We start from the raw sequence: 21,186 nt of genomic DNA on the forward strand, positions 1-21,186 counted from the left end.
GATTTTATGTGCCAAGGCAAGGCAGGATAATCTATTTTGGCCTCTATAGGGCAGGCCATTAAGAGCAATGTGTTTAAGAATGTAGCTGTTGCTTTTGTTTATCCCCAAGAAGTCCCTGTGTTCATTCAACAAAAGTATGCTTTGCCATTTAGACCAGGGACCTGCAGTAATAATCACAGCACTATCACTGTGCTGCTTGTTTTTCTTTATGTATGAAAAACTCCTGATTATTTTACTTCCATGTTCTTTATTTATTCAACTGTCTGTCTTTAACTGTCAGGATTAAACGTACATGATTCCTGAGCCATTAGAATTCCTTGTCTCCCAGCAGAAGAACTCCTTGATGGAGAATCCCCCAAAAGCAGGAGACAATAAAACCCACCCTACCATAGGTACTTCCTTATAAGTGGATGGTATGACAACCTTATGCAGCAAAAAGTCTCCATGATGCAGCAGTCAGTTCTGGCTTTTTTAGGGTTAACAGTACCATGATATATAAAGCAATTCTATTGCTTGTATATTAAAAGTTTTGTTACTTTTGTTTCATTGACCTGGCAGGATTTTGAGTGCTTGATAACTTATTATTTTTATTTTCATATCTTATAAATTTAACTCGTGTCTTTTTATTCAAAAGACACAGCACGCTGCAAACTGTCAAGTCAGTATTATTTCTAAATGGTTGCAAATTGCATTGATTGTAATGAACCCACTCTGAACACACTGCTTTCTGTGTATATTTTGGGGGGTATTAACAAAGTTTCATTGTTTGAATCATTCAGGTTACTTGGGGGTATAAATGCAGCCAGTCCTGTGGCTGATGAGCATTCTCTTATAAAGCTGTATGTAAATCAGCTTCACAACAACTCACGGTCAGTATGAGAGCACTAACCCACTAATTGCCATAGTTCTGTAGCTCATGCACTAAATCATTAGTGATTCTGCTAAACTACTAAAGATATTCTTTAAGGAAGGCTGTGATGGGCTAGAGGGTTTCTGTGGCTCTAATTAGTCTTTTGAACAGACTTCCTGCTGGCTCTGGGCTTTGCCAACTTCTCTCGCTTCTGCACAGCACAAATCTTCCATTTTACCCGTTCACACGGGATTAATATTAATGTATCTAGGGGAAATCTGAAACATTGGTTTTGAAGACTGAAAAAACTACACCTTTATGGTTTCATCATCAGGCTTGCCTGTTGTGTTCTTGACTGAAGAACAGAAGAGGCTTGCACGGGAGCCTGGAAACTACTCCAGGTCTCACATCTAGCCTCCTCTTCTTCCGCCGTGGCTCTCACTGCTGGGGTTACTGTCCTGCAATAACCTGCCCAGAGCCCTTTGCTTTGCGTTTCAAAACGACCACAGAAAATGCCAATCTAAATCCTACTGAAGCTAATGAAGATTTCCCATTTATGTAGCAAGCGCTGGATTTGGATGGATGCCTCTGGCTGCTGCACCTGTTTTCTAGCATTCTCTCTCATGTTAGTGGCCTAAAGGAAGAGCCTATTTCATTCTGCATAAAAGAAATATGCAGTTAGATAAGAACAGTTTCCTCATTTTTTTTACTGTGGAGTGTAATGACCTTTCATTTTTTTCGTTTTTGATTAGTCCATGACCATTAGTTATAATTCAGGAAGAAAGTACTGAGACCCAAGGTATTTTTCTGCTAAATGCCGAGTCCTTCGGTCTGCATTAGACTAATAACAGTATCTTCATTCATTCTTTTAGGTTTTACTATTATTATTGCCCTGGGAAAATCTGGCCTCATTAGTGGAAGCTCATCCTCTCATACATCAGAGAAACAGACTTTGACAGCTGTGTTTGCAGTTGTGCTGATTTTATATTAAATGCTCCATGATTCATATTGTAATAAAAATTGTACATACTCAGGGTAAAATTTCTAGCTGAACATAATCAAAGCTAAAAGCTCGGCTAGCTGGGTTGCCACTGCAGACAACTTATGGTTACTTCAATTTGTGTTGCAATCTAGTCCAGAGGTTTTAGATAGCTTTTAAAAAAAAAGTTTTTATGTAATTAGAATGTGTATGCACAGACTGTCATTTGTAGCATTCCCATGGTATTTGTTTTGGCTACTTGTGTTCACATAAGAACATAACGATTCACAAACAATTTCTCCTTGTAACAGCAAATGCTGAATTCAGCACACCGACTCATTGTACTGCTGGAAATGGGTATCATATGTTTGGCACAAAATCATCTTCATTTCTGGATTCATGGGTGAAAAGGGGAAATGAACTGGCAAGAAGAAGAATTTTATTAGAAAAATGATCTTTGCTAACTAGTAAATACAATGACAAATTGTGGGGAACAGCTGAAAATACAACATTATATGTTCTTTGCCATTTAATTGCATCTGAAGCACCGATTTTGGGTGGCTGCATGATTACTCCAAAGCTCAAAGGAGGTTGGATTCGCACTTTCCCTGAGGAGCTTCTTAGTTTCTTCAATCCACTTCAGAATCAAAATCCCTTTAAAATTTCTCTGCTTGCCTTGCTTAGTTTGAGCCACTATATCCACAAGAGAGCTGTCATGAGGAGTTTGGCATAAAAATTACAAGCACCTTTCTTCTAAGTATAGGTAGCATGCAAATTGATATCAACAAGATTCTCTGTACAGCCCAAGAACAACTTTAAAGCACTTATATTAGAAAAGATGAGACAAAAAATCCATTATCTTCTCCTAAATACCAAATCAGTCATTTGCGGTACTACCAGCTAATATGTGATTAAAACTGCAAGGTCTGTAATTTTTTACTGTAGCTAATATTCAGTTTTTAATCTCACTTTTTTTTTTTGGTCATCACCGATTGCCTAGAGGGCAGCAGAACAAGGGAATGTTGTTGCAGAGGAGGTAATACCCTTGCAAACCCAATGAATTGGATATGTTATATCAAAGCAGGTAAATTGAGCATTATGGAAAGTTCTGTCCAGGCAAGAGGAATAGCTCTATACCCTGAATTAATGTTTTCTTCCTTATTTGGATTCTGTTGTTCCCCAGCTGCAGTCTGTCAGTGCTGCCTTAAGGAACATAGCTACCATAGTAATGGATGCGATCTCTTTCTTAATAAAAGTCTTCTTTAAGCTATTGAATTATAGGGCTATGGTGGGATAAGGTGAAACAGAATGGTTTTTCTCTCATTTTTTCTCAGCCTCCCCCCTCACAGCTAATACATTTAGTTCTTCTAAAGGAGTAATAAATTGGAATAAATGGAGTGATGCAGCACATTCTGATGAACTTGAAATTACTTGGCAATTCTGTGGTAGATGGAAAGAATGCACTATGGTACCAAATTCCCATAGCCAAGGAGAAACTGAGTCTTACTTAATGTTGAGTCAGAGTAGCTGATGCCTTTTTTTGATCTCCACATAAAAGCTGAAAAGAATTGGATATTCTATGTGGGCATAGCGAGCAGTTGGGCCAGTTTCTCCACAACAGCTAACTTTGGGCAAAACATACTGGTTGCTGCTCCTGTCCATGTTTCTCTCTCTAAGGAGTGTGATAGACTTAAACTGCATGTTGCCTGCTTATGTTTTCAGAACACGATGAAAATCCTCCTTATTTCATTAGCAATATTCTACCTGCTAAAGGAAAGGTTTATATGTCTGATTGTTTTGGTAGCCAGGTAAACACTAAAGAGGATATAATATTTACACCAGTACTGTTAGATCTGCTCAGAGTTGGAGGTTTTGCCTCTCAGTTTACATGGGGAAGTGTTCTTTGGCATCTTAAAAAATGTTTCGTGGTAACAGGGATGTATCTTTAGAATGTATGTTTGAGTTGGTAGGACCCAGAGAAATTCACTGTGACCAAAACAATCTCTGAGGTATTAGCTGTGTTTTGGGGAATACGTGGAGGATGCAGAAAGATGTAGAAGAAGGACAAATGTCAGCTCTTCTAAAAGAAGGAAGGTTCAAGGCCATAACAGGGATAGAGATTGAAGGCATTATGTGAGAGACAGCCTAACCTTGGTATCCAAAGATACTGAAATTACGAAAGAATTAGTGAGCACCAGGAGGATAATAAACCAATGAGAAACAGCCAGTATGCATTTGTCAAGAAGAAATTATGTCAAACCAAACTAATTTATTTCATTGACAGAATAACTGCTCCAGTGGGTAAAAAAGAAGCAGCAGATATGATACAAGCTGATGATACAAGTCCTTAAAAGTACTTTTGACACAGACCCATGTGACACAGAAGTACCTAAAGGAAATATGGACTAGGGAAAATTAGTGTAAGAGTGGAGGGGGACATATCAGCTGGCATTCTTGAAAACTATCCTAAGTGAGGCACTCTGGACTATTTCTTGTAATAACGTGAGCAATAGAGTGAGTGTATACAATTTGTAGGTGTTACAAAGGTTGAAACAGTTCCGGGAAGGAGTGCTTGGAGAGCAGTTTCTAAATTAAAATATTAGCTCAGTTGCAATGGTAGTAATTGATGTCCAAATGATCTGAAATCAGATGAAACTCAGTAATTATAAGGGAAAAATGCTGTAGCAAGGAAGCAAATAATCAAATAAAAGATGGAGCATAACTGGATGGACAGAAATATTTTAACAGAGGACCTAGCAGTTGCAGTGAACCACAGACTGACTGGAGTCAGCAATACGATTGTTAGATTGCATCTGACCCTGGGACATCATGTGGAAAGCCATTAAAACTCATTCCCTGGAAGAGGAGACATCTGCCTGGCGGTTTGCACTCAGTGTAGGGCAACAGCACAGGGACAGATTTGCCAACCAGCATGAGACAGTCCAGAGACACCTAAAAATCAAACAAGCTTAGAAAACTTAACTCATAACAAGATGTTGGAAGATAAAAGTTTACTTAATCAGCTAAGAAGGAAATGAATGTTGATAGTCATGATATCAATTGCTCAGTGAGGGAATTTTGCTTGCCTGTCCCTCCACCCGAACTGTGTTGCTTCTGGAGCATGGGAGGGGAGAATTTATGGTTGCTGGGGGCCATGTCACACTGCACTGTTAGAAAGGAAAGCACAAAATCTGCCCTGGGGTCTCTGGTCTCCCTTTGTGGCAACATATTAATATTTATCTTTATTTAAGAAGAAATCACTGTATTTTTGTCTGATATGGCACACCCTGTAACCTTCAAATGCATTTTCCTTCTGCATCTGGGAAAAAAACATGGTGAAATACCTATCCTTATAGACGGCATGGAGCATGTTTATCTGTGTGGAAATCGCTTCTGTGGAAACACAAAACAGCATGCTGCTGGGCATAGGAATGTGAAGCAAGCATTTTTTTCTCGCTGTGCTGTACTGCATTTCATTCAGCTATCTTCCAGATTTATTATAAATCAATAGGGCTTGGGTTCTTGGGACACACTGCGATACCATCCTTTTCAGAATCCCACTGCCAGCCTCGACCTCCCAAAGGAAGAGGAATGGCACACACCTCATCTTACTGAATTCCTTCTTTGTCCTAATAGTAAAGTTTTTGATCTTCAGTCCAGCAGAGCCGCATCTGCTCAGATGTTACACATTTGTGTTACATCATGTGCCTGTACACACACACACACACACGAATGCAGAGGTGCCCGCAAGCTCACACACTGGTCTTTTGAACAGACGTTTACAATATCAATAGCCAAACCAAAAAATAAAGGTGAATAATTTTTTTAAAAGAAGACAGTAAAATACATTTTTGCTTTGATTTGTTGTTTCTTAAACAGAAGTGCTGCAGCATGAAAGAAAAACTAACATTTAAATCTCTCCATTTTGAGCCAGTGTTATCTTAAGAAATGATTAACGGATATTTTAGCATTGGAAAAGTTGCGGTTACTGCAATCCATCAAATACTGTAATTAGACAAAGAAGTGGGTTCAATGAACTGTATCTTTTTAAAAATCATCAGAACAACAGTACTTCTGAAAATTAAATTAGTGTGTCCCCCATTACTGGATGTAAGTAAAGAACATTTTTGTAGATTATTGAAACTATTTTATAGCAAATGTGGACAAAGGCAATTTATGTGTTATGGTGAAGCTTTCCCAGCTTGAAAGCTGTATTTCAGAAGATGTTTACCTCAGACTCCACCTGGAAGCTACACAAGTCCTCAGCTTGTAAGAGAAGCACGTTTTGTTGGTCTTTTCTGTAGTGAAGGCTTTATAGTTTGCTTTTGGAGAATAGGAAGGAAAACTCTGATTCCTGACTCTGCATGTCCCAAAGTTTTCTAAAATTTCTTTGAAGATTCTTTTGTTATTTTTATCCAGTTCAGGGCACTTGAATGAGTTTCTCCACACACTGTTCTGTAATGAATATCAGGCATCACTGTTTACCCTCTTCTTAGTTTTCCTGTCTTATTAACTAGCTCTCCTTCCAAGAATACTGAAGTAGAGCAGAGCAAACTGCTGGCTAGGGCTGCTCCAGCTTTCTTGAAAGGCAAAGGGTAAGTTGAAGAGAGAGTATGTTCGTAGCTTGCACTAACACAGCTAAACCAAAACCTTTTCCTCCATTCCTCCCACTTTTAGTGTGTTCTGTAAACATATTTCCCGAGAAAATTATAACCAATTAACACAGTGAGCTAAGCAGGGCATGTTTAAATACATTTGTCTGTGCCTGGATGAGTGAGGTCTTGAGCAGACACTTCCAAACAAATCTAACTTGTGAATTCAATGTGTTAGTTATGTGTGTAACAAATGTGTATTTAATTTATATATACAATATATAGTATATTAAAATGAAGAGTGCTGACCTCACAATATGCTGTATTTTGAAATAAATGGTTCTGTACAGCTCCAGTCCCTGGCCTGATCTGGCATGTCGCTGATTTCTGAGGCTGGCTCTGTAATCAAGTGAGATTCTATCATCCTAAGCCACTAAATACTTAACATATAAATTACAGTAATAAGAAAATAATTTCTGCACTTTTTTTCTTCTTTTTTTTTTCTAAGAACACTTAAGTATTCGTTCCTAAATTCCCATTTCACAATCTCACTTGCTCCTGCTTTCTCTGTTTATTTCCCTCTGTCTGTCCGGACTGCCCCCTCTCTCCCCCCGTCCCCGTTCCAGGTTACAGTACAGCCTCGATGTTGCAGACAGGCTGGCCGATGAACATGTACTCATCGGGTTGTATGTCAACATGCTGCAGAGCAACCCCGCACGGTTAGTGCAGGTTTGGCACCTTTGGGGAACCCAGGAAAGGGACGTTGGTCGGCCAAATGCTCTCACTGTTTCCTCCTGGCTACAAGCTGAAGCAGCTCTTTATTGAGCGCTAACCTAGAGGGAGTGTGTATGAACATGGGGTATGTCCTCCCAAAGTTGGTGGATTGTGGCGATTGCTGTTGTTCTCTCTAGCAATATTAAGGAGCAAGGTATTGCAAATAGTTGCTTAGTTAAGAACGGCTGTACAAGTTGATTTGAGATACTGAGCTCTAGTCAGTGCAGGACTTGGTGGTGGTACAGAAATCTTCACACAATGGTGACTAACGAGTCCATGTTTTCAAAGTAATAATTTTTGAGGTGATATATAATTTGTAGCTTCACATTATCTTGAAAGTATGAAGTGGTAATAGTATGTAAACAATGATAATAATAGGAATTTGCTTATTAGCCTAGTGAAGGAAATAGTTCATTTCAGCTTTTACTTACATTAGGCATTGTTTTAAAATCTGCCTGATTTCTGCTTTGTTTGCATCTTGTATATGAATTTTCCCTTATCTTTCATTTAGACTCAAGTATGACAGGTTTTTAAGTGCGTGTCTTGAGCACAGTACATTATTTCTGCTGGAAGGAATACGGAGCTTTATCTACTAAACCCGTCCGCTGTCCCAGCACTTGCAGATGGTGACATCGCAGCTGGCCATCCCGGGGAGGGTGAACACTGGCTCACCTCTCCAAGTGCAACAATACTCGAGACTTTGCAGCCCTGTACCAGCCAGGTGGTTAGCGGTGTAGTAGGTAGCTCTAGAAAATGTGGCCCAGAACAGAAAACCACCACTGAGATCTCCTTGTGAGTGCCTAGCCTTATCTTTACTATCTTCATCCTCTAAATTTCATTCCAAGCTGTTCCTTCAAGCTTTTGAGCTAGCCTCACCAAGTCGTAGTACATTTGTATCCAAATACACACGTATGAACCATAACATCCTTCAGATTTAATGTTTTTGAGGGATGAATGGAGAGTGGCTGATAATGGCCTTAATTATTTAAATAACCAATGCAAAGCGTAGTACATAACATCTGGTTACTGATGTTAAATCAGTGCAGTCACAGCGTCCTCAATGAGGAACGATCTCAGTTATTTGTATGATACCAATTAGGTTTTGACAGGAACATAACTGAGAGGCGCTGCATTGCCATTTTCCGCTTCGTTGCAATGAGACTGCAAGCTGAGAATGGGTATTTTGGTAAAGACAAGAAGAAGAAAGTGTTGCCATCCTGAAGCTCCTGTGTGAAGCCCGATTTCAGGAGAGGTAGGTGAGGCCTCTGCAGGAGGCTCAGCCGCTGCATCTCATATTGGCTGGGGTGGCATCTTCAGGCAAAGGTGAACTCCTTCTGCCCGTGCCCCAAAGCAGCCAGATGCAGTTTGCTCACGCCCCACGCAGCTGTGTTAGGATGGTGCCAAGTTCAAGCTGTTCCACCCTGCAGCTTAACGAGATTCAGTAACTTGACTAAAGCGTGTAGTTAACGCATAACTGGGTGGCTTCTGATTTAGAGGAGGCTGCAGGTAGCCAGCTCAACTGTTGGATCTGCCTGCAAAATACCATGTGGCACATACCCATATGTGCCATCACATTGTTTCGAGTGCTACTGGCAGCCAAAGATGAAAAGAGGAATGATTGTAGCTGGATCTTCATCTGCAAGAAAAACCTACAGAAATACTGTGTGAGCATAATGCATAAAATTATCTTAAGAGCTATATAGTAGCATCTCAAAACAAAACAAATTGGGGGTTTTTTTTAGATATGGAGTCAGGCTGATTTATACTGGCTAATGATCAGTCCAGTATAGCCCAGTATACTTTTTTTTTTTTGTTTGAAGCATAGCTAGTATTTCTATTTGGGTTTTTTTTAATTAATTTTCACTGTTTATTTTTCATCTGCAGTTATTTGATACTGCAAGTAGAAGTACAAGTTGTCCTTTCCAGCTCTCACAGGCTAATAAGCTATTTGGGGTTTTTTTAGAATCCAGTGCTCCAGGGCAATTTAAGAAACAAGAGAAGTACTTAATTCATTATTTATAGTAACTGTATGAGTAGAAAAAGTATCCCTTAGCCAGGTGTTTTAGTTAGTTTAATTGTAATGGGTACTTTAGCATGTAAAACCAATACTTGATATTTAATTTAATTCATCCATAGTGTCTGATTCTAAAAACGAACTTTTAACTGCGAATAGTTTTCCTTTTTGTTCTTAGAAGTTAGAAACTTTACGTAATTTTTAATATTAATTCCACATATTTCAGTCTTTTTCCTTTCAGGTACAGAAAAAAATAAGATAAAATATATTATAAGAAGTAGGTTATTTTTGTTCCAAATAAAGTTATTTGCTGATTTTTTTTTATGCTATGCCATGTAGTAGTGATGAGTCATACTTCTGTACTGTAAAAGTGCCATGCTATTCTATGGTATTTTGAAAAATGTTTATCAAGGGGGTGTGCACAACAACTAACTAGCTAGGAAGGCTGGTCTAATCTTCCCTGGAAAGAGGAAAAGCATTTAGAGACCCACTGATTGTAGAGGAAACACTCACTCACTTGAACGGAGTTAGTTTTTATGATTATACTCATATACCTGAGTGTTATTAACATTTTGGTGGTAAAATCTTGGTGATCCTAAAGTAAATGGCAAATTAACAATAGCAGAGGGCTCAGGTGATGTGTCTCAGTTTAAAGTGCCTTAAAACCAGGATAATTTTGAAAGAGTCACAGATAAACCATCCTCAGAATACATTTGGTGGTTTACTGTTAGGACATTGTTCTGATAAGCCCTAAGGCTTAGAAACCTAGCCCTTAACTTGTCAGTATTTTCTCTAGTAAATTACTTACGAAGTGAAGGTTTGTAGAATAAGCATGTCATGAAGACCACACTGATGTCTCTATTGCAAAAATTTCATGGGAGACTGGCATTTCCAAGACTTCTCTAACCACTGGTGACACAAATTTAAGGCCATCGGGGGACATCTGTATCACCTATTGCAGGGTGCCTGCTGCAGAAGCCTGAGAAATTGCAGAGATCCTTGAGTATCTTTCCTCTGCTCACAGGCTATCATATTTTTCATCCTTTGCCTGGAGGTTTGAGACCCTTTTCTTATGGATCCCCTGTAGACTGTGGAATATTATACAGATCAACTAAAGCCTGAAGAAGAAGTCATATTGTGCAGACAGTAAGACTGGATGTTCGCTCTACATCTGAATGATTATAATAATTCTGCCAATTATTGCTCATAATTTTAAAGTCTTTACAAAAATCCTCACTAATGGAAAAGCAGTATTAAAAGTGTTGTTTAACTTTTTTAGAAAAGAAGGATCAGCAGCAGGATATTTGTATGCAAAATCTTCATTTTCTTTGAAATGGATGCCTGAATCATTCTCTTGAGGGCCCCAAATTCTGCACACATATTCATTATATTTTAATGCGTGTGTGTATTTCACCGTATCATTGTTCACAAAGTTGCTGAAGTAAAACAGAAGTGAATTATGACAAATCAGAACTCTGAGACATAAAAGTCTTGGCAGTCGAGGCTAATGCTGCTGTGCATAGCTCTCTGCTTAATGATCACATAGCATAGGTACATTCCAGAACTAAATTTATCTCAGACACTGAAATTTAATTTACAAAGCTTTGGGGCCAGTGATTTGTGGCATTCATAGACCAAATTTGACATGCTGCTACATCTCTTTTATGACATGCACCTACACGTAAGTATATATATGAAAGACATTAAATAGCAAGTAAAAATCAAAAAGCTGCAGTGATTTAGGTCATTCAGTAAAGTCATTGTCTCGGGGGTTAACTCACATCTCAGAACTATGTTGCAGATTATGTTATGCCAACAAGTTGAACCATAGTTATTATTTTTCCAGGATGGATGATATGGTTGCACATTGCTGCAAAAAGGAGAATTGATGCTGAATCCTTGCTGTTTTCACAACCATCTGTTAGGATGTGATGTTCTAGTCATGGCAAAATTAAAAATTAATTGTATTGTCATGAAAGTAACCCTTATTACCTGGTTTGCATATTTTATGTGTCTGCAAGAGCTGCTTGCCCCTTTCTTTCTCTGAATGACATATCAGGACAGTAAGCATGAATATGTAAGAAGCAGAACTGCATAAATTTAGAAAAATACCTTTAGCTTGGGTCTTTTCAGAAAGTAAATCAGTTATCCCACAAGAATCTGAGTAAGCATAGAATGTATGTAACATAGAAAATATGTGGCAAAATAAATTAAACATAGCCAAAACCAAAAAGTCAGTATTCATCTGCAACCAGAAGTCTTATGTTCGGTCTGCCGCACAAGCCCAGCTTATACACAACCCCCCTGGGCCTAAGTTTTCATGGTTTTACTATTTCTCTAAACTACATGTTTGTGGGCTTACAGGTTATTGTCAGAATGAAAGATGGTGTTTGTCTCTTTTCCCTTACCTCAGCAAGGCATAACAAATCCACATGACTCCCAGCTTTAGTTTAATGATCAATGAATATCAACCACTACTCATCTTTCAAACATCATAACTTCTAAGCCCCAGTGGACTTCATCAACCCAGCCGCAAGATGCACGTTGTAATTCCCTGAGGTATCTGGGGATATGAACTCAATGAGAAAGATGCCGATTCTTCAAAAGCAGAACTTTTTACCACAAGTGCCATTTTTGTCTAGAAGGCTTTTCAAGTTCAAGACACAATTTCTGACAAACATCAGAATGACATGCCCATGACCAAAATAAACCTTGTTTTGTGCATTCTTTTGAAATGTGAAGCTCATTCTCCAGCAGCCAGTTGTGTGCCCTGAAGAGCCCATGGGCAGAGACAGGGATGGGGAAGGGACAGGGGCAGGTGTGTCCCTGTCTCCCTTCAGCCAAAACACAGGACATTGCCAAGGGATAAGAAAAGAGGCCAGACTTCCCTCAGTCTGGGGTGGTCTGCAGGCTGCCTTGTATTCCACACAGCAAAGCATTCTTCTCACTTCTTCTTAGGATCTTCTTTTTTTTTTTCTCTTATATATACTGAAAGCAATGCAATATAGGATTCTAAATCCCCAGATCATCCAGGGTCAACAGAGTCCTCATCAAATTTTATTTTTTGTCGGTCTATCAGTTTTGATGGTTCTCTGCAAACTTCTAAATGTTTAGAAATAGTAAAGATTCTCACTGTATTACCTTTTTACTGCTCATCTGACTAAATAATAGCCTCCATTTAAAATAAGGACAGCTGGCAAGGAATTAACCTGAGAGAAATACTTGCCTTTGATATTCTGAGGGGGAAAACAACATAATAAGATTCAATATTTTAAAGGAATTTAGTGTATTTGCTGTTCTTGTAGTTTCTTAGTAATTTTTATGGAGATTCTGTGCATGTGACTAAAGCTCTTCATAGTTGGTGCTAGTGGACTCCTGCATCCTGGCAGCAGGACTTGGCTCCAAGTTAAAGTGAGTCCAAGCCCGGGATCAGTGGTGATGTATAAGTAATAAGCTGCAATATTTTAAAGGAATTTGGCATATTTGCTGTTTAGTTCTTACACTTTCTGATCAACATTATGTGATTCTCTGAAATCTTACTCCCAAATATCAAGAAACCGAGAATAAAAGAGAAAGTCTGATTGTAAGTTCCTAGATCAGTGGTTCCGAACTATGGTCTATGAGGCCTTGGTAAGCGCACTGCAAAACTGTCCTAAATATTATTTTCTGTTGCAAATCTGACAAAGTTTCTGAAGTTGTTTTTCAACAAATGCTGAGGTTCCTGCTAATCTGCTATCCAAAAAGTAATCATTCTTCTAGATGATATAAGAAGTAAAACCAGATGCCGACTGGTGTTCCTCACCACCTACCACCCCTCTTTGGACAGAGTAGTCTGCGAGTTGCCTCTTGCATGGCCTTGGCCAGGTATTGCAGGCCACAGCTGTTGCCTCCAAGGGCAGGTGCCGCCTGGCCCCATCCAGGGAAATTGCCATCTCACTTCTCCCCTTTGCTCAATTAACACCTGCCATTGTTAATTTGGTGAAATTTTGCTAGAGAATTCTGTAATGGGGGGGAGTGTGAGCAGGCAGTGTGACAGAGCAATGGTCATTTTTATGTCATGTTAACGTCTTCCCTCCTTCCCCTCCAACCCTGAGCAGTGTGCTTGACAGCGCAAGTCGCCTGGATGAAGAACATAAGCTGATCGCCAGGTATGCAGCAAGGCTGGCAGCAGAAACTTCTTCATCAGTAAGTGTTTTAATTAAAGGAAGGAACTTTCCTTCTGTCGTGTTCCAGGGGCTTGGCAAGATCTGGGAAATTACATCTGACAGTCTTAATGATTAATGGATTATTTTTCCCTATCCTTTTCAACAGATGCTGTTATGCTTTAGTAGTAATACTTTTATGCAGTCCATTTAAACCAAAGCATCCACTTACTAATGCATATAATCTATGTGCTAATGCAATAGTATTTAAACAATTACAGCAAAGGGAATCTGACATCTTGAACTCAGGAAAGACTAGAAAATATTGTCTGGACTAGCTTTGGTTAAAAATTAATGATTTACTGGAGTGGAAAAATGGGGTGGTGAATCCATTTTACTCTTTAGTTCAAATATCACGGCCGCTGGGGCCCTAAGTGCTGAGGATTTTGAAGAATGATCTCCAGCAAGATGACTGTAATGACCCCCTGCATTAGCCCTGGCTCCCATTTTTATTTCAGAGCAATGATTATTCTACTCTATGTATCCCAAGATAAAAGGTGATGACAGACTAAAACCTCACTAACTATATTCAGGAATAAGAGAGAATGAAGCAGGGACCCAATCGAAGTATATAAAATCTTAAATGGCATAAATAAGGTCAGCCTAGTTACTTTTTTCCTGTCTCAGCAGATTTGGTAGAACAAGGGACCATAAATGATGGTTAAGTGAAAAGCAGCAGGTCCAGAGTGCCAAGAAGCATATTTTCACACTGAGATTTACACTGCAGGGTCAGTTGAAAGGGCAAAATCAGGCACTGCTCTTCGTGTAAAAGCACTGAGTCACGTTCATCCCAAGGGAAGGTGGCGAGGATAAATCTGTGGCCCCATGCATCCATCGGCTGTGGAGGATTTCACATTGCCTGTGGCTGCAGGGGAAGAGAGGGGCCAGCCCAGCCCAAATCAGTCCTTTCCAGAGGTGTGACACAGTGGCTCAAATTTAAGGCAACCTGCAGGTGAAAGTCCCGTTTCTGAAGGGCAATAATTCGTTATGGGAACAAGTTATCCCATTAATAATGTCTCTGGGTAGAAACTAGTAGAAAACAGTTGTATATAACGTGTCTGTAATATGGGGGAAAACTTAGGAAACAACATTTAAGTAACTTTTAATTAGAGCTGGTTTGAAGGAATATACTGAATTTCTCATTGCCATCCATCTGTACTATTTAAGCAAAGGAGACAGAAGGTAAAGAGAATGTTTCTGTATACAGAATCTTTCAGATCACGAGTGACACTACATTAGGAGCACAGTGGAAATTTGTAAAGCTTCTCTGATGGTCATTCTGTTTTTTAAGGAACAAAATGTACTAATAACCCTGACCATTCAGGATAAAGGTCCCGATTCCCTCTGTTATCGGTCATTACATCCACCAGAGTGTATCAGTTTTTCGTTATGCACTGCTTTGCTTCCCTAGGGTTGGAGTGCTAATGGGAAGATGTACCTGTAGCAGAAAAAATAGTCAGTGGTTACAGGCGTAATGTGCTGTCCTTTCCCCACAGACAGTGGTAACACAGGTTAGCACTGAGATGTATCTTCATCCTTTCTCAGGGTTCCTTCTTGCAAGGTCCCACCTCCTGGAGGAGGAGGTCCCTGGCATCACATAAAATTGGGCTCCAGAGTTACACTTCACAGGGCAATTATGGTGAGAAACACTGGGATCAATCACAGCAGTAACTCAGCAAAGTACTTTTCAATGTCTGATTCTTTCAGATTGGAGTTAGAAATAAATGGATATCTTTGATAGCTGTGAAAATGTAAATGTCTTGCTCTGCATTGTCATTGATACAATACTGAAATACAGGAGTGTGAACAAACCAACCAATATTTGGTTGTTGCTGATGAACATGAAAAAAGAGCATAGTCCAATGAAAATGTAGTAAACACTACCTAGTTTGGTAATAGTTTGATTAACACTGAATTTTATTGTGAGGAAAAGGGTTCTGCTCTACCTGGAGGACTGGGGAACGAGCTTTCCTGAGGTATCACCAGAGCGTGTAGGAAAACTTGGCCTAATGGGCCACCCAGCCAGACTCAAAACTGAGTCCAGCTTTCAGATGGAAAGTAGAACTTTCAAGAGAAGGAAGCATCACTGCACTGGAAACACATCCTCTTCTTTTTGGAGAGGAACACTGTTTTTTGCTTCATGATATTCCTCTTGACTGTACAATCAAAATGAAGAGCCATATTACAGCAGCTGCCTGCAGCAGTGGCATTGCCTTTTACAGTTGGTTCAGAGGAAGCTCCTTGAAGCAATGAATGACAGGATGGTAAACACTGAGTCGTGTTTACTCTCGCACTTACCCTGCTTTTACTAGCAATGGAGCCGTACTTATATGAGCACAACATGGGTGCTCTTTTTTTAGCGTGGGCAAGCCTGGTACTGTGTTTTCTGCATGTAAGGAGGTTTCACAGACCAGATCTGTGTTGAACTCATGGGTGCACATTGGCTTTTCCTCCTTCAATGCAGCCTTTTCTTTTACAACAGCAGCAGGGTCAGCAGAGAGGGGCGTCAGATATCTCCTTCACCATTGATGCAAACAAGCAACAGAGGCAGCTGATTGCGGAGCTTGAAAATAAAAACCGGTAAGCATCCGTAAAGCACCTGGTTTTGTTCAGTCCCATCTATTGTATATATTTGTTTTACCACCTACATTTTTACCACCTACTTCTGTGCTATGTGCTAATGCATGTACATATACTTCCTGCTGCAAAAAGCACAGGGCACAAAAAGGCCCACAGAATATGACAAAGGCTTTGAAATCCACAGCCACCCGGTGTTTTAATGAGTGTACTGCTCAATGGTGTGATACAACCATTGATACTTTACTGTTTGCAGCTGCTTGTTAAGAGTTAAAAAAAAAAACCCTGTCCTGTTTCAAAAACCAGATTAACTTTGAATTAAAGCCTCTGTAGCTCTATAACATTAAATGATAAAAGGATCAGTCACACTGGTAATGTTATGCTGCCCTGCTTTTATTTGTGAAAAAGATGATTAAAGCTCTCCAGAACACAGTCTGTCTGGGAAGGGTTTGCAGAAAGGTTAGCAGCAAGTTAGGCTGCTGATCAAATGATACACTAGGTATAAATGTGACCGAGACTGAGGGAGAGTGTCCAGGAAAATAGGCCAGCCTGCCCCAAAAAGGAGTGACGCTTGTTTGTCAGCAGCAGAGGATCTGCCCAGGGTATCAGACTGCCTGATGCCATGAAACGTGTGGCAGCAGAGCTCTGCTTTTACTGCCGGACTGTGAAACAGAGGCCAGCCCAGACCAGATGGTTTCCCGCTCCAAACTCTGCTCTGCCTTCTGTCACCGTGTAATGAGCCACCAGCTCCAGCCTCCATTTGTCTTTCATAGTTCGAGGCTGCCTCCTGGCCGTCTGCTATCCGGCACGCTCTGAAGAAGAGAAAAAATACACAAAGGTTGAAACCTGCTGCTGCAAAGCTTTTTATTAGCCTTTTGACAGCACTGCTGGGCTGGCAAGCCAGTCGTCAGACAAGTCCTGTTAAAGGGCTCCTCTGTGAATTGTTGACTGCTCTCAGTTCTCTGGATACACTAAAAGTATATTTTTAAGTGCAGAATATTTTCTCCGATAATCAAGAGGTGCCAGATATTATTTTAGTTTTTGTGAAGTTCATGTGATCCTTGAAATGTTCATGGGGAAGAAGTAGAGGGAGCAATTTAAGCATGTTGCTGCTTCGCTTCTACCTCTGATTTTTAGGGGTCTTGAAGAAATATTTCATCTCATGGTGAAATCCTAGAAGTTTATTTTAAAAGTCTACAGAGACCTGTCCCAGTGCCAAGGGCTTCTTTTGTTTGTTGGAGCCCAGTCATTAAATCCGTGTTGATGAAGAGCTACATACAGTCATACTTTTTCTCCTCTTGCGATGTCCGTTGAGCTGGTTTTGTGGAAAATTACTGACTTGTAGTCTTCTCCCTGTTCTCCTCCCTAAGAGAAATCCTACAGGAGATCCAGAGGCTGCGACTTGAACATGAGCAAGCATCTCAGCCCACACCAGAGAAGGCACAACAAAACCCCACTCTCCTTGCAGAGCTCCGTCTCCTGAGGTAAGTCCACAGTAGTGAAACCTCCAGCCATGACTGGGGACAGCCAGTTGTTCTCAATAAGAGAAGAAATAAGAGATGAGCCTAGCTTATGGCTTTGGGGGCTTTGTAAAAGTAAATAACACAATGTGAATTTTTTTTCTCCATTTCAGTGCAGACTGTAGTCTTAAAAGTAATTAAGGTTATGCTTTAAACAGCATGCATGAGGAATCTCACATATTAGTCACTTGCATTAAATTAAATAAGTGCATTAGTGTTTGCAGTTAGGCCCTTAGGTCATTTGGAATAGGTTCCCACAGCCCAGTCCAAATACCATTAATTATATGGAGAAAAATGTTCTGTCGGAACAAATGCTTCTACAAAGACATCTCGTTTATGCTAAAGTAAATACAGAGCTATGTGAAAATACAGCCAGAATTAGAAGCTAATTTTTGGAAATTTCCCCCATGTGTTGAACTCTAAGGAGAGGTCAGTTCTCTTCATGGTGCAACACCAGGCTGCAGAATGATCCTCCTTGTCACGTGGGAAGCGAGGAGTAATGTCATCTGCAGCAGCTGAAGATTTAGAGGATCATTTCTCCAATTATCCCACCAAGTTAAAAACATTAATATGGATGTGTCTGCATGTTAATTAGGGTACTCTGCATGGATATACTAATTGCCATGTATATCACATTGAAGAAGAACAATTATCATTGGCCCAGATCCGTAGGCTCCCTGCAACTCCTGAAGTTCATCTTGTGAGAGCCAGACAGAGAATCCAATAAGAACTATTCAAAACACTTCATGTGAATAGAGAACAGAGTGTAAGCACTTTCTTTCTAGTGAAACAATGCTAGATTCACTTTTATCCCCCTACCATAGAGCAGTTCTCTCACAAGAAGACGAAAGAACATTTTTGACCACTTAGCCACTCCTCACACAAGTAATGTTTTAGTGATGTGACTCATAACCAAAGGAAATTACCATAAGAAATTGTGGTAAGTTTTTTTTTACAATCGCTGTGTAGATTTATTATTGAATTTTCCACACTAAAATACCTTTCTGTTTCGCAAATAATTACATTTGCTTTCCAATCTGAAGACAAATCAGCCTCTTCAGTTCTATAAGTGATTTTAGTATGTAATTACTCCTAGATATCTACAGGCAAGTGGCATTCTGTGAGAGTGCCACTGGCTGTGATGAAGATGTGTACACTACATAAAATATACCAATAATGTAGCTCCTGTGCATCAACCCTGAAGTCTATTTTAAGCAGGTTTAGGAGATTAGGTTTGTACGTAGTTGAAAAACTTTTAAAAACTCCAATTAATGGACAGTGTTAGAGGACTGAGTACTTAATTTTTTGCTCTTTTCAATTTCGCTACACATATTAAAAGCATAATAACCTTATTTGAATTTCCTGACATGGGATGTCCTCAGGGCAGTGATGCTGAGTTCCTCAATTATGATATCTTTTCTGATTTAATATGCAGTGTCAGAGTCAGCAAATAACTTCAAATATGTGGTTCTGTACTGCTTTGCATAGCTTCTAAAACATTCACCATTTAAAAGGCAAAAGATTGGCTTTTGATTTACTGCAGAATTTTGACACCACCTCAAATTCCTGAACACTTAAGGTGACATGAAGCTATTCTTATCATGTGTAGAACAGCAGGACTCCACAGGACTCAGAACAGCAACTGATTTACAGCTGTTACCCCATAGATTCTTGGAGCCTGGAGCATTTAGGGTACTAGAGCAGTTTAGTTTGTATAAGAAATGCTGGAATCTTTATGTTGTGGGTGCCTGTCCGAGCATCTCTCACTAGCTACTGTAGCAGTGCAGACTCACTGAAATGAGGTTCTGACCACAACCTTCCTTTACATTACCAGTGCTGTCTTGGAGACAGGTTGGAAAGCCCATTATTTCCAATAACTTACTCTGGAGTGTAACTGGAGAAACAAGTCAGGAGAGCTGTCTGTACATTGCACACTGCTTAGGTCCTCTCTCCTGGTAAAATTAATCTAAACCCCAGCAGAGGTCTGTGCTAGGACCTGCCATATTGAATTACATGGATAGGGTATCTTGTTTTTATTAGCAGTTTTCTTAAACTCAGTTGCCTTTGTACAGTTCATGGCATTTCCAGCCATTACATGCCTGGAAAAGAAAAGCTAGGACAGGCAATTTGTAGCAGAAAATAGAGAAATCCTCCAGAAGAGTAAATACAACCCAGCAGTGTTACTATATGATCCTATTGAGAGATAGAGGTGAGAGATAGCACACATGAGCAATCCTGTATAAATCACTGGTTTTTTTATTAGTAACTGGCCACTTACAGAGAGGGCTCAAAATTGGGGTTTCATATTTCCTAAATATGGGAAATGCATTTAGTCTTGTTGACAGTGGTGCTTTTTCGTTTAGGATTAAATTGTTATGTTTTACAGGTAGTACAAGTCTAACAACATAATGGTTTTATGTTATTTGCAACATAGGAATATGTAAAATATACCTAATATGTGTATTTTTCAACAATAATGTTGTTAATTACATCATAGCTTCCAGGATGCAACAATTTAGTGATTGAACATGTGCAAGTGCACAGTGGAGCTGTGCAGAATCAAAGCTGTTCCCATTTATGTGGGCACACACTGGCTGTCACACTTGGGGTGGCTCAGTATTCACACTGTCATAGGACCAGCACTGGACTCCAGATCCAAAGAGCTATTTTCAAGCAATTTTGTCTCCACTATGGGATAGTCTCACTCTTGCCTTCAGACAAAAAAATAGAAGCAAAAGCAGATCGCTGTGGTTTTCTGGCTGAATTTCTGAACTCTCTTAGCTCCTCTCATATCTTGCTCTGTTCAGTGCCTCTACTGTAATTTCCTGTCCTTTAGGCCGTGGCTTTAATTTCTCCTGACAGCTAGGGAGGTTATTGATGAGAGAGATCCAAAGAAAAAAACTGCCAGGCATTCCCACAAGGGAATATAACACAAATTTGTTTAAACCTCATTTGCTCTTTGGAGGAGGGTCTGTGTCAGGGTCTGTCTTTTTCCTAATCACTGTATTCAACCCCGTGAATATTCTCACAGGGAGCTCCCTGGCTTTCATATACCCGTTTCTAAGCACTATACTGAATTCATACTGTGTGTTTGCTTTCCTGCACTCTAGAGTCATACACCTCATAGCTGGGCTGGGGAAATGATGCAGTTAAAAGCTGATGATGCTGTGAGGGGTAAGCTCTGATCAGATCTGCTTGTTTCTCAGACAGCGGAAGGATGAGCTGGAACAGAGAATGTCTGCTCTCCAGGAAAGCCGGAGGGAGCTTATGGTTCAGTTAGAAGGCCTCATGAAACTGCTGAAGGTAAGGAGCTCCACCTGATACTACAGAGGAGAACAGGCAGAGTGAAGCAAGAGAGGAGAGGAAGGAGATATGACCAGAGAATTCTTCAGAACTTGACTACTTCCACCCATAAAATTTGACGTTGTTTCGTTCCCTTTCTATTTTTTTGCCTTGGTCTTTTGATTCGGGGGTTTCAAGTGTTGCTCAGATGATGTTGTTCCTGCAGTGACACTGCATCATCATTGCCACCTACTGCTAAGTGGATGGAATGTTAGAGGCAGGCTTGTAACACGTTGGCCAAAGATAGTTTGCCCAGAGAAGTGGTAGATGCGCCATCCCTGAAGACATTCCAGGCCGGGCTGGACGGGGCTCTGAGCAACCTGATCTAGTTGCAGA

The 21,186-nt window shown here is 40.0% G+C and overlaps 1 protein-coding gene across 33 annotated transcripts in view; it reads left to right on the plus strand.

Moving 5' to 3' along the window:
• Window positions 1–21,186, plus strand: part of DTNA (dystrobrevin alpha) — a 231,979-nt gene that overhangs the window by 187,136 nt on the left and 23,657 nt on the right. For 11 of the 33 annotated variants that reach the window (XM_065053463.1, XM_065053464.1, XM_065053465.1 and 8 more), the window contains 7 exons: window positions 780–869; window positions 6,347–6,424; window positions 7,048–7,140; window positions 13,307–13,394; window positions 15,894–15,991; window positions 17,359–17,472; window positions 20,715–20,811. In XM_065053463.1, coding sequence (XP_064909535.1) covers window positions 780–869; window positions 6,347–6,424; window positions 7,048–7,140; window positions 13,307–13,394; window positions 15,894–15,991; window positions 17,359–17,472; window positions 20,715–20,811 — 658 coding nt within the window. Of the gene's footprint in view, window positions 1–779; window positions 870–1,722; window positions 5,641–6,346; window positions 6,425–7,047; window positions 7,141–13,306; window positions 13,395–15,893; window positions 15,992–17,358; window positions 17,473–20,714; window positions 20,812–21,186 lie in introns of those variants that run through there. The other 22 variants (XR_010470553.1, XM_065053466.1, XM_065053467.1 and 19 more) reach the window with 9 other exon arrangements.

The sequence above is a fragment of the Columba livia genome, chromosome 2 (genome assembly GCF_036013475.1).
Source record: "Columba livia isolate bColLiv1 breed racing homer chromosome 2, bColLiv1.pat.W.v2, whole genome shotgun sequence".
In the NCBI taxonomy this organism is placed as follows: domain Eukaryota; kingdom Metazoa; phylum Chordata; class Aves; order Columbiformes; family Columbidae; genus Columba; species Columba livia.